This window comes from Camelina sativa, chromosome 10, assembly GCF_030686135.1.
Source record: "Camelina sativa cultivar CO46 ecotype springtype chromosome 10, ASM3068613v1".
Lineage (NCBI taxonomy): Eukaryota > Viridiplantae > Streptophyta > Magnoliopsida > Brassicales > Brassicaceae > Camelina > Camelina sativa.
In genome coordinates, this window is record NC_141889.1 from 6,006,442 (window position 1) to 6,020,081 (window position 13,640).

A 13,640-nucleotide genomic window follows, 5' to 3' on the forward strand; every position below is an offset into this window, starting at 1 on the left:
TGGAGAGAAGAACATAGATTTGGTTGGAGAAAACATGATTTTGCCTTTTGTACAACTGGTTTTCAAATCCAGAGGGACTATGCATATTGAAAAGCATTACTAAAAAAAACAAAACAAAGAACTAAAAATTAAACTAACATTAAAATTAGAGAAGACATCATTTGCAAGTCCCAATCCTTCTACCTCAAAGAGAGTCTCTTCTTCACATTCCTTGATCTTAGTTACTTCCCCACTGTTTGTGACCAGGAACCCATTTAGGACACTTGGGGCTGAAGTAACTATCAACAACCCTTGAGTTCAATAGCTCGATGATCGGAGCAAACTTCACACATCTCGGTGTCTTATACTGATTAATCGATGCTCCCAGGCTGATTGCATAATCCATGAGTTTATCAAACGTTCCTGGCTCAACAATCTTGATCTCTAGCGGGCCTATGGACTTGTCACTAACCCTTCCTTGTCTATAAACAGTGCTGAGTGACTCTTCTACGGTTAAGCAGCAATCCTCAAAGACCGAAGGAGGGATCGGTGTGTTTCCATCCAAACATAGTTCCCAAAACAGGACATAATGACCGGGGATAGAACTTGTGTCTGCATAGCTTGTGTACTCAGAGAGCGAGGCATCGAATGGAACGAGGTGTGTCACTGCGTTCTTGACCGCGTTCTGAAGCTCAACCTCGTCGGTCTTGTCGGAATCTATGCTCAAGACCACATTCTTGCGACATATGAAACTGAATTGAGGCGCTTTGTTCTTGAAACCAGTCACTCGCAACAAATCACCAACTCTGTATCTGCAAAGGCCTGCAACAAAATCACAAAACTTAGATTAGACTCTTGACATTTTTAATCTTTTTAATATTAGATCAATCGTCGTTTATTTCTTACCGGCGTAAGTGGTGACGACAAGCTCATACTCCTGACCGAGCTTAACATCAACTAGATCAACAAGCTCTTGTTGCTCTTTCTCAGTGAGTGCTTTAGGAAGGTTGATTGAGTTAGTCACACCGTTGTTTCTATGAACAGGCAAGAACTCGAAGTAAGCCATGGTTGGTATGAGCGTGTAAGAGACTTCGCTGGGTTTGCAGAGTGGCCTGAGGTTCACACCAAAGTAACACTCGGAAGAAGCATACATTGTGCAGACAAGAGGCAAGCCGTTGCTGTAGTAATCCAAAGTTGGAATGTACTGAGACATTGTCCCAGTCACGATCACATCCACATACTTTGTGTTAGGCCACAGCCTTGTGATAATCCCTTGCCAAGACGATTTCTTGCACTCAAATTCCACGAAATCAGCGAGCTTTGGGCTAGGTTTAAGGATCTTGGCGACAGCCTCACGCACTGAAGGATCGGTGATCAGGGCACTTAGAGTACCGGTTCTGATGTCACGGACCAACTCGGTCCAGTGCTTCTCAAGAAACTTGATGGCTCTGATGAATCCAGAGGCGAAGACAGCTCCGACTCGAAGAACCTCCTGGTGTTGGCATAAGCCACAGAGCATCTGAGAATACATGCTCTGGTAAGAGTCAGGGCAAAGGATGGTCTCGTTGGGGCTAGTGTAGGTGGTGTAAGGGTCGTAAGGTCTTTCTTTGAAATGGGAAGATTTGTAGTAGCTGGTTAAGACAGGACGAGCAGGGAGGCCTCCAGGTGTCTTGGATTCGGACTTGATGAACAAGAAATACATCCCTTTGCCTTTGTCGAGACCAGGAACAAACTGACTCATCACAGGCATCAAGAGACTGTAGAGGAGTGATCTTCTGTCTAGCTCCTCTTCGATTGTTGGCATTAGCTTCCTCTCCCCACCAGATGTCCCAGAGCTGTCAAAAAAAAAGAACATATATAAATGCTTTGTTAGCCTCTAAACATTTTTGAGAAATTTCAGGAAAAAAGTTGTTAAAGTTTCAATCTTTTGGATTACTAATCTCCCAAAAATACCTTATGAATCTTCCAATCCTAATCTCAAACTTAATAACTATGAAATATTTTTAAAAATATACTCTTAAGTCTTGAAAGGTTCAGGTCAGAAAAAAAAAAAAAAAAACAGAGAAAAACAGAGAAGAAGAGAGAGAGAGAGAATGTAACCTGGTGAGGAACTCAGAGATGGGTTTGGAAGAGAGGATAAGGGATTTATCACCATTAGCGATCCTGTTGATCTCAGGCTGGATATCTTCGTAAGTAATAACAGGCATGACGTTTTTGAAAGTCTCACGGTCTGTGCGGCCGTTGAGGTCATGTCGCCTGAGATACTCGACGTCAGCATTGCGGGTCAAGATCTCCTCCAAGACCCGTCTCTGGACTTGGTCGGCGTTAGAGGTCAGGTCTTCGATCAACTGAAGCTTTTGCTTGTTCTTTTGGTCAAGCGTCATCAGATCGAAAACCTCTAAAGACTCGTGTTTTGGTGCCTCAGGCATGGTTTTTGGTTTGAAGAGAGAAGAAGTTTTTGAGATGGATAAGTAAAGTAGATAAGCTTCTGTATGGTTTTTTTTTTCTTTTTTGCAAAGCTTTTAGTGTGTGAGGAAGACAGAAAGAGAAGGGTCGATATATATATATAGAGGAGAAGAACGAAAGGCAAGGTGAAAAAAAAAAGTATACAAATACAATGGAGGAATAGAAGGGTATAAACGTCATTTGCTAACCAGTTAATTCAGGAATTTAAGTGAACGTCATTTACTATTCGTGCTTTTAATTAATTAATTTAATTTTTTTACATATTACAAAAAGAGAATGCGACTCTTTCTTTTTTTGAGTTTTTCTTTCCGTAATGGTCAAAACCTGTACTGGATGGATAAAGAAGGTCTATAGTAATGACATCTATAGTACTTATATAATTCATACACTTTCATTTAAAATACATATATTATAGAGTATAGTTGAGCTGACTTGAGCATATAATTGTGGAAGATTTTTGTAGTGTTGCATTGTTCTTGTTTCGTTTTTGCATAGTTTGTTAAGAAATTTTCACTTCACATACGAACAAAAACTTAACTTCAAAAGCAAAGAATTACAATTGTCGAGAGGAGGCAAATACTATAGCCGTTACTCATCAAGTATCAAAATACTTTGAATTAAAGTTTGAATTCTACAATAATGCATGTTTGATGCAATACTTAAGTCTAATTATATCAGTCATCTACATCATGGAGAATACAAGTAATTAAAAATCCCATTAAACTATCTCAATCAGACAAGATACTTAAATAGTATGACAATATTAATATAAAGTGTCCATCCATAACAACAGGGGAGTGAGAGATGAGAGAGGCACGGATTTAAATAACGGGGGTAATTGTATACTACCCGGTTGACCAGCATTACAAAACCGGCAATATCCGGTTAATCCGCAGTAATCTCGTACGGGGTTGTCCCACAAATCACCGGCAAACCCAACTTTAACCCTCCTTTTGTTTCTTTTAAATACCGTAATTAAGCTAAAACCATAATCATCTCTCAAAAACGGCGTTCGCTGGGAATTTCTCGCGTTATTTCGGCGAGAACAAGTAGAGAGAGAGGTGTGTGTGGGGGACCAGACAGCTGGACTCCAAACTTGATAGGTTGACACGGGTACGGGATTTGTTGCTGTTTGTACTAGTTTGGTGCCTTCACGTTGTTTATTTTGAACCCTTTTTTTTTTTTTTTGCGTTATCAATTTGTTTTGTTCATCATCCATGTAAATCAAATGAGTAGAGTTCAACATTTTTTTGTTGGGTGTGAACACATTTCTATTGTATTTATTTAAACACAATCAACGTGAAACATTTAGATAAGCTCAGCGGAATAAATACATAATTAAATTTTTATTAATACTATATACTATATTGCTTAGTGTCTAGAACTGAATCTTTACTAACTAATCGTACGTGTTTGAGATTCGGTTTTTAGTTTTGAAGAACCGCATTGTGATTAATCTTGGAGTTATATTATATTTTTGTTCTACTTTTGAAAAAAAAAATATTCGTGTTTCGTTTTAGAATGTGCTGTTATGTAGTTTATGAACATGCTATAGAAACGCAGGGCAAAGGAATCCACTGAGTGTATGTAACTAGTAACGTCTACGTAAGAATGTTTTTTTTCAATAAAAAAAAAGAAAAGAAAACGAAATTCTCAATTTTAGATAAATATGTATATATGAACATATAATTGATTTGATTAAGCAAAAACTAATGGCTAATGTGTGCTGTGATCTGCTATGGAAATTTAAGAGTAGTACGCTATGTAGAGACGTCTACGTACGTACACATGCTACTCTTTAATCAATTATACGTACTACGTACGTAGACGTCTACATAGCGTACTACTCTTAAATTTTCCTTTACATCCTATCGGTATTTTCAATGATGAAATGAATTTTCAACTACCAAGTGTATATCTTTTAGATTTACAGCATTTGGGAAACATTATAATCGTGGGTTAATTAAATTCCATACAAAGTCTTGATTGGACAACTCGAGCGACCCATGAACCGTTTCGATCGTTCAGTAACTATAGCTAGATAGATACCAAGGACGGGTCATATTAAAGTACCATAACATTCAGTTCTATACAAAAAAGCATCCGCATGCAAGAAATGCCAGTTTGGCCTGTTAAATAAAGAAATTATTCATTAGAATTAAATTTACGATATTTTAAAGAATTATGTATTGTACAAATAGAAAACACTCGTCATCATTCTTGTAAATATTAACGGTTCCTGGTTTTAATCCTAAACTTTTTCGGGCTAATACTTTGTCTTTTTTATCGATCGTTGGTATTTTTTCCGATTAATACTCTTTTTCTCTCTCTGATTATCAAAACTATAATTATTAGGCACACCCTTTCGTGATCATGTATTACAAAACTCTCTTTATTTTAAGGAATTTTGGTTTTCACAGAGATTATCCCAACATGCCACGCGGGTGTTCCCCCAACCCAAAATTAAGTGTGGGCAGGTGCCACGAAGGATGATGCAGTGTAATACTCAAAACGAAGAAAGGACGTTTAGGAGTTTCAAATCAAGCTCTAAAGACTAAAAGCAATCCGTACTCTCTCACACTCTTCGTTTGTGTGCTTAGTAATAGTAATCCCTAATTATAATACGGAACCTTGTGGAGTCCGCGGGAGACACCGACTGTCATTAATACCTTTGACCTGTTGACTTTTAAAATATCGTCTTCCAAGCTTTTCTGTTTTCCCAATTCTAATTAACGTTCTCAAAGTTAGTTTCTCTCCCTCAAACCTTATTGAAGTAAATGACATTTTCTTTCTAAATCATGATATATGCCAGTACGTACCGTACCGCAATGAAAAACTGAAAACATAGTAAAACCCTTTTTTAAAAATATTCATAAGTAAAGTCTTTCCTTGCTATCATTCTAGTTCTCACATCCAATGATAAAATGAAAACAGATTTTGGTATGTATATAGTGTATTAGTGTGCCTTAATGGCAATGCATATATTATAGTTTTACACATACATATATATTTCGCATGGATGCACGAGATGAAAAACTATGGGAACATGTAACTAAAGCTGTTATTAAGCTAATCCTTTGTAAATAACAAGTTGTCGAGCTTAATTAAAAATGACGGTGTTATACAAACGTGCATGTGTATGGTTAAATCTTGAAAATGGCTTTACATGGCCTCGTATTAGGGTACAAGATAGAGAGTATTTTCCTTTATTTAAGGTGATAGGTTATTATTAATAGTTTAATTACCATGTTGTAAATATCTAAGTACGTATTTAATTATGGAAACCAATAATGTGGTCCTTCGCTTATTTGTATATCATACTTTTTCATTTCAACCAAAAAAGTAAGTGTATATAGTAATATTCTTGTTTCCTTCGTAATAATGCTGTCAAAGTCCTAGTTTGTGTACACATTATATATCAACTTTTTTAAGGAGTTCGTAGTTCATAAATATCAGGTCTAACATAGTGTATTAAATTGTGTAGATTGTGAAAGTAATAATAAAAAACAAGGGTTACAAAATTTATAGTAACATAGAGAGTTTGTAACCTTGCCAAAAAATAATAAAAAACAAGGGTTACAAAATTTAGTATCAATCAATCGGGTTAGATATTATCTAATCCAAAATTTACAAAAGAGCCATTAAGACCGTTTTGATTTGAAAATTTTTCACCATATTATATGTGAATGTGTGTGTAGGAAACGTGAAGGGAGGATCGTGTCACCGACGAAGACGATAAATATATGGAGTATGCTTATCAACTCTACCTAAAATAAGAACAAGATAAATGATGAAATGAATAATGGGACACTAATGAAAGTTGATTGGTTAAGGAAATGGCTTAAGAAACCACATGAAAAAAGTGCCTACGCTTTCGCTTTGACAGTACAAAAGAACTTCGGAGAATGTGTTTTTTTATTTTTTGTTATATCTCTCCATATTCTCTCATCTTTTGATGCAAATCAAATCTAAATGTAGTTAGGTGACATAAATCATGGGATTTTCAATATGTAGATATTTGTGCATGTGTGTATAACTATAATATAATCCTTAAACTTTCTTTAGCTTTGAAGCATCATGCTTATAAATTATAGTAAATAAGGAGACAGGTCACTAATGATGGAACCATTCTATTGCAACAAGCCAACAACACAGCTTTTATTGTTAGTCTTTTTTCTTTCTTTTTGTTAAAAGACTTTAAATTAGTAGTTAGTTGATCTTGATCGTTCTTTTCCTAAACTAATTTTAGAGATAATAACTAATAACATTGTTATATTGGATCGGAATTAAATTTCAATAAATAAGAATCAATCAATAACAACACAACATAGGAGGGATAAATGTAAAATCTACAAGTATAATCAAGAAACTCTACGATGAATTTTGATACACAGTAAAATTTTACAATATATCCTGTATTCTATTTTGTCATCAAACAAACTTTTTTTCTTTTGATACAAATTGCTAATTACCATAATATTGTTTTACAAAATATTGTTTTTGTTATTATTTAGTCTAATAAGAAATTATGGATTCAACTTTTCGAGCATTATTTGATGCGATGTGGATTGGGAGGCATGAGTCATGACATCATTTATTGGTTTGGAAATAGATTCGTTCGTGGGAGAAGAAAGTAAAAGGTTTATATAAGAATCCATATGTCAAAAAGTGAATGGAGATGTTTTAGTTTTATCCTTATCTTTTGACTATTTGAGAGGTACCTATTATAGTAACCCACTAAAATAGGGCAAAAAAGCTCTTGAGATTGAAAGAAGCATTGACGATTTGCGTTTCATGTCTTCTCTCGTTTGTCTTCATTACTCTATTATTTATTTCATTCTACTTTTGCCCTCTAAAAGTTTTATTTACTCATTTGGATAAAAAAAAAAATTCTAAAGAAGTATAATAATGAATGCATTCTCACATAATATAATTGGTCTGTATGTCTCCATGACTCCATCTATCAATTGGTTTCATCATATCGATTTGGGCGAAGTGAGTTAATTAGTTACATATTTCTGCAAACGGTTAAAAGATTTAACGTTTTGGGTGAACTTAAAAGATAAACATTTTTGAGAAAGATTCAAGGTATGTTTATATGCTTTTGTACGCACATATACACTTTTATAGTTTACCAGTCCATCAATATATATGTTACGTTATCATTTGCATTAATGTAACATCCCTGACAACAATCCGAAGGACAAAACTGTTTATTTTTTCAAATACTGATTGTTAATTTGTTATCATAATAACTATCCTAATACATTTGACTGATATTACTATTAGTGTATGTATATCCGATTGCGCGCGAGTACGTATCGTTTTTTTTTTTTTTAAAAAAGGGCTAGACTGTGAGTATTACGTTTAGTTAACTCTTTTAGTTTTATGTTAAGTACTACTTGTACTTATTGATGGCTACATAATCATTGATTAGGGCTGGGAAGAGTCCATGAGTCACCAATGCTTAGGGAATTTTTTTGGGTCAACGTTTTAAGGGATTTTGTCTCTAGATTGCTCTGGTTACCTATGTATATATATATATATATATAGCTATGTAGGGAGTTCAAAAATACAACAATTTTTTTATGTATTTGTAATTTGGGTTAAAGCCATCACTGGTTTTGGGGGTCAATTGACTCAAATCCACCTTTTATATACTATTCGACTTTTAATATGTTTTCTTTTCTCGCATGAGAAGGCGGTCGAGTCAATCAAATATTTAATTTTTCATAGTCCAATCGACCGATCGTATCTTCTCATAGTTGCATATCACTTTTCTCAAACCTTCATATAGACTTGAAAGCAGGGACTTGGACACATATTTTTCTTCAGAAGAAGATTGAACATCTCGCCGTCATCACCATATAGGGTTTTCTTCTTTTCCTTTTCTGGTAACCTGTACATCTATTGTTTTGTGCGAATATTTTGGAACAAGTTGGTTTCTAATTTACTAGTAATTGCTTCTTAATTTTTTAGGTTAATCAATAAGACAATGTTTATGATAATCTGCTATTAAAATATCTCATTTATTTGTTGTTCATGTCTTTATCTAGTAAGGGAATAACACATAAAACTGATCAGTCGTTTTTTATATATAGTAAAAGACTAAAAGGGTTGGATTAAATATCTTAAATAAGACCATATGATTTGAGTAAGAACACTTTAAGACAACAAAGTTTATTACACAACTAACAGAATTGATGGGTATGGACATAAATCACATGCTACTAACCAATAAAATGAGTGTGTCGGTTTTCACCTTTTCAATATTTCATTACACTCAAAATATATAATATATGATAATTTTTTACCGGCCATGATTAATTAGCTTTACTTCCCATTAAGTAGTTAGAAAGCTTCATGGGCGAGGCTAGGATTAATATTCATGTGTCTAAAAAAAAGTTGACAAGATGGGTCATAAAGAGGGTAACACAATTAAACTCGCTAAAAGATTATCTATGAATGTAACATCTGAATTTTAATTATATTATACTCATATCCACTTTTTATTTTATCTTCGTAGCTTACATCACATCAATGTCGTCGTACTTAATATATTGGAAAATCAGTTTGAAGCATGACTAGTAATTTACTTGCCTAACGTACGTTTTTCATCAATTTGACTGTCGTTTCACTTATTCACTTAACGTTTCAAATGAACGTATCGTAGCCACTATAATGGGTTTTGATCAGTTAGAAGAATATCAGGAATATAACACTAAATTCGTATCTAAATAAAATACTTAGTAAGCTATTTTAAAATATTAGCATGCAGAAAACAGAGTTCCTCATCTTATTCGTGCATAGACCATGCATGTTTTTTTTTTTTTTTTTTTTTTTTTTTTTTTTTTTTTGTCAAAGTTATGAGACCATCTTTAATAAATATACATCCCTAAAAGAATGAGAGAAATGAAACATCACGACACATACAACGTCGCCATGTACGATAAAAGTTATATAGATATCATATCACACAGATAATAAAACAGATCGTGAAAGTTTTTAAAGTCACTCTGAACAAACAAAATTCGCCTGTCAAATAAATTGTTTACTTTATTTCGATTGATCTAAAATTAACTATTGTACGGTGGACATATCGAATAGCAGTTCTGTTAATAAATTTAGGATGTCCAATCACTTTTGTATGAAGTTGTAGTAAACTACTTTACTTGATTAATATTTGAGAAACGAAAACAGAACAGGTCCAAGTCTTTCTCTCTCCTGTGAGGATACTTACGCATATATTAATCAAGATTCAAGAACATGTTGGACGACTTAAGATTATTATTATTTTTCTAGATAAAGTTGAAATGAGCAAGTGGGTATTTTAGGCAAGTTAATATCCAACAGTGAGAAGGTGAACTTGGGTCTTAAGGTCATAAGAACTTTTAAGCCCATTATTCATTCGTGTCCCCAATAATCATAACCGATGGGTCCATGCACTGATGCACGTAGCAAACACCCGCTTCACCCACAACGAAAACTACAACCACAACAACGCACAATTGTAGCAACTTTTCTTCTTAGGAAAGAAATGAGTTCGTACGTGTCTTTTAGTTGATTTCCTTTCATTCATTATTTACATTTTGCATGTCCAATTTTAGGTTACTTACGGTGTTGTTGGATTCCATTTAACTTCCACTGAAAACAAAAAGTTTCAAGGTAACTAAACTTGATATCCATTGAAATCACAGTTTCAAGATTATTATCCAACAAAAAAAATGACTATTTAATTGCTATTTCATTCAGTTTTATTCGGGTGAAATTTATTCATTAAATACCAACCATTTGTTATACTAAATGAAATCTCATAAGCTTAGAACTATACTATGAGCTACAATTGGGATCTTGGCCTAACAAAAAGCAACAACTACTAAAGAGCACTTATATGATACTAAGATACTTACTATACATATAAGTTGAGCACATATAAGCTTTAGCAATTGGTTATTGGGTGACCATTCATAAAATTATGCGAGAATAGTTGAGCGTTTTCTATAGTAAAACAAACACTAATTGATCGTATCACCAAAAACTCTGATCTGGTTGATATATAATCATAACTACATCGAGCGTTGCAAAGAACTTTCATCAAGAAAACAATCGAAGGTGAACAAAATACGAGTTGTTAAGTTGAATATTACTATGATCATATATGGTAAAAAGATTTTAAGCTTTAAAGGGTGGGCCAATATAATGTTGGGAGAAGCTCTTGGGCTGTCGACTTAGTGCGATCACTTGGAGGAAGGAGACGAAGATGATTGAAGGTGATGATATAATATATAAGAAGGAACATTTTAATTTTCTTTTAAAAAGAATGTTTTCTAAATTGGGTTGTCAAGATAATATTCCCTTTATTGTTGAATCGTGGTGTGTGTTGCAGTCATAGATTCTTTTAGTACTAATGAATATACTATAGGTTTGGTGGTTATTGTGGATTTATGTGTGCGTGGCAGTAATATGAGTGGGTATAAAAGATAAGGGTCTTTTATGTGTCCCCATGACGAGATTTGTGTCTGTGTAAGACCCAAATATTCCTCCTTTTTAGTCAGTGACACCACCCACCACTTCATCATCACCTTGTGAACATTTACTTATATATATATGCATGTATGACTGTGTTATGTAAAGGAAAATGAATATGCAAAGTCCATCCCACATGAGGAAAATGAATTTTGAATCAGAACTGTTTGAACGTAACTGGGTTTAACCAAGAATAGTATTCAATTGATGCTAAGGTACAATAAGTTGGCCCTAATAACTTATTTACGATCTGAAGTTGTAACAAAAAAAATAATTGTAGTGCTAATGATGATGAGTCACAATGATTATTTTCCTTCGTGAAATGACTTATGAGATGAGCTTCTTTCTCTTGTCCAATAAAGAGTGTGGTTATGGCCCGGCCCGAATGGGATCAGCCCAACCCTCTTAAGTGTTACATTTACAATGTGTACCCGAAGTCGTAGAAACCTTCTGAAGTGATGTGGAAGAAGACAAAACATACACAACAGTGAGCCAAAGATAAAGAAGATTCTTGAAAATGAAATAATGAGAGGTTTTGAGAAAAATAAAAGAAACCACACGAGTCGTAGATTTCAACAGCTATCTCTTGGCTGTTCTTAAGATTTCTTTCTTCGCCTGTCTTATAGAATAATGTTTGCATAGCAAATTTATCTGCTCCTCTTATTTACATTCAAATGCATGATGATTGTATAATAACGCCAATATAGCAATGAAATCGAATCCTACCAAATCTAATAATATATGCCAAAAAGATTTTTGAAAAAGTTATCTGTCTAGTAGTTTTCCAATTGTCAAAAGTACATGAAGAATATTGACAACAAACCAATGGAAACAAACTAACACACTATCATTAAAATATTTTACAGACAAAATAGTTTTAAAACTTATCGTTACGAGCCAAAAAGATTAATAAATAATTTATTCAGACTGTAAGCTCTTTTTGGCATTTCGAGAAGAAGAGAGGAGATGATGGAGGAAAGCAAAACGAAGACGTATTGCGTGACTGGTGCAAGTGGATACATCGGTTCTTGGTTGGTTAAGTCTCTTCTTGAAAGAGGCTACACAGTTCATGCCACTCTCAGAGATCTTGGTATCCTCTTGTTTTATCAAAATCGAATTTTAAAGTGTCTTGTTTATATCGAACCTCAGGAAGAACGAACCTTAAAGAGCCTTTTAAAATACATATATGCACTATAATAGTCGGTTCTTTTTTTACTAAAATTTGGAGACTGTTTTGTAAATTTGGTTTGAAGTCTTCTCGGTTAAACTAATTAAACGCTTCTTCCGCTGCTGACAGCAAAATCTCAATATTTTATATCCAAATGGAAGGAAAACGAACGGCTTAGATTATTCCGAGCGGATCTTCAAGATGACGGCAGCTTTGATGACGCCGTCGAGGGCTGTGACGGCGTCTTCCATGTCGCCGCTTCCATGGAGTTTGATATCTCATCCGATCACGTCAATCTCGGTATACATCTTTTCATTGCACACGCTCCTTTTTTTTTTTTTTTGAGTACATTGCCTATACCGGATCTAACCGTTAATATCGCAATTTAACCGAGACAAACCGGATTTTGCTGGAATAATATAGAGAGTTATGTCCAGAGCAAAGTCATAGATTCGGCGATAAAAGGCGTACGGAATGTACTAGGTTCTTGTCTAAAGTCAAACTCAGTCAAAAGAGTTGTCTTCACATCGTCCATCAGTACTCTCACTGCCAAAGATGAGAATGAACGGTTAAGATCTGTCGTGGATGAAACTTGCAAGGCTCATGTTGATCATGTCCTTAAAGCACAAGCTAGTGGATGGGTAAAATACTATTACAAACCAATAGTATAATTTCATTACATGTTAATCATTGTTCCAGCGTCATTTACAGGTTTTAAACTTCGTATGTGCTACAGATTTATGTACTATCGAAGCTCGTATCAGAGGAAGAAGCATTTAGATATGCAAAAGAGAGAGGAATGGATCTTGTTTCAGTCATTACAACTACTGTTTCTGGTCCATTCCTTACTCCTTCTGTCCCATCAAGCATTCAAGTTCTCTTGTCCCCAGTTACAGGTGTGTGTATATATTAATTTTTTTTCCAAATGATCATATAGAAGTTAAAGGGTTTGGCTTAAACTATAACCATTTTGATTTATTTACATTGTATAACTAAAACAGGTGACTCAAAGTTGTTTGCGATATTATCAGCTGTGAACAAAAGAATGGGTTCGATTGCTTTAGTACACATTGAAGATATCTGCAGGGCTCATATCTTTTTGATGGAACAACCAAAGGCTAATGGTCAATATATATGTTGTGTTGACAATATTGATATGCATGAGTTGATGGTTCATCACTTCTCTAAGGAATATCTTTGTAAAGTTCAAAGGTAATTAAGTTCTACAATCGTGAATGCTTTTATCAATTCTTCTTTGTTTTAGACTAAAGATTTTAGAAAACTATTATTCTTGATTTATAGGGAAAATGAAGATGACGAAGAGAGACGATGTATGAAGCCTATAATTTCTTCAAAGAAGTTAAGAGAATTGGGGTTTGAATACAAATACAGTGTTGACGAAATTGTTCATCAACCAATTGATGCTTCCGTTAGTTTTAAGTTTCCTACCTTGAACCACAAACTCAAGCAGTGATAATGTGAGATCAGCAACAATTGACTT

The 13,640-nt window shown here is 34.3% G+C and overlaps 2 protein-coding genes across 2 annotated transcripts; one reads left to right on the forward strand and one right to left on the reverse strand.

The window, feature by feature from the left end:
• LOC104717511 (indole-3-acetic acid-amido synthetase GH3.5-like) lies at window positions 1-2,567 on the reverse strand. Its single transcript, XM_087470397.1, has 3 exons — window positions 2,080-2,567; window positions 886-1,814; window positions 1-801 (listed from the first exon to the last, which is right to left on the reverse strand). The coding sequence occupies exons 1-3, from the start codon at window positions 2,406-2,408 to the stop codon at window positions 218-220; spliced, it is 1,842 nt and encodes a 613-aa protein (XP_087326523.1). The 5' UTR covers window positions 2,409-2,567; the 3' UTR covers window positions 1-217.
• Window positions 2,568-11,814: 9,247 nt separating this feature from the next.
• On the forward strand, window positions 11,815-13,640 carry LOC104717512 (putative anthocyanidin reductase). The gene is made up of 6 exons (XM_010435089.3): window positions 11,815-12,061; window positions 12,269-12,439; window positions 12,563-12,780; window positions 12,876-13,035; window positions 13,141-13,351; window positions 13,442-13,640. Exons 1-6 carry the CDS (start codon window positions 11,938-11,940, stop codon window positions 13,611-13,613), a joined length of 1,056 nt encoding a protein of 351 aa, XP_010433391.1. The 5' UTR covers window positions 11,815-11,937; the 3' UTR covers window positions 13,614-13,640.

Bases quoted from the DNA above. Each gene is read 5' to 3' on its own strand.
- LOC104717511 (XM_087470397.1), bottom strand. From the start codon at position 2,408: ATGCCTGAGGCACCAAAACACGAGTCTTTAGAGGTTTTCGATCTGATG. The intron at 1,815-2,079 runs GTTACATTCTCT...TTTTTTTGACAG, and splicing joins ATCTCTGAGTTCCTCACCAG to CTCTGGGACATCTGGTGGGG. The intron at 802-885 runs GTAAGAAATAAA...ATTTTGTTGCAG, and splicing joins TGTCGTCACCACTTACGCCG to GCCTTTGCAGATACAGAGTT.
- LOC104717512 (XM_010435089.3), top strand. From the start codon at position 11,938: ATGATGGAGGAAAGCAAAACGAAGACGTATTGCGTGACTGGTGCAAGT. The intron at 12,440-12,562 runs GTATACATCTTT...GGAATAATATAG, and splicing joins ATCCGATCACGTCAATCTCG to AGAGTTATGTCCAGAGCAAA. The intron at 13,036-13,140 runs GTGTGTGTATAT...TAACTAAAACAG, and splicing joins TCTCTTGTCCCCAGTTACAG to GTGACTCAAAGTTGTTTGCG.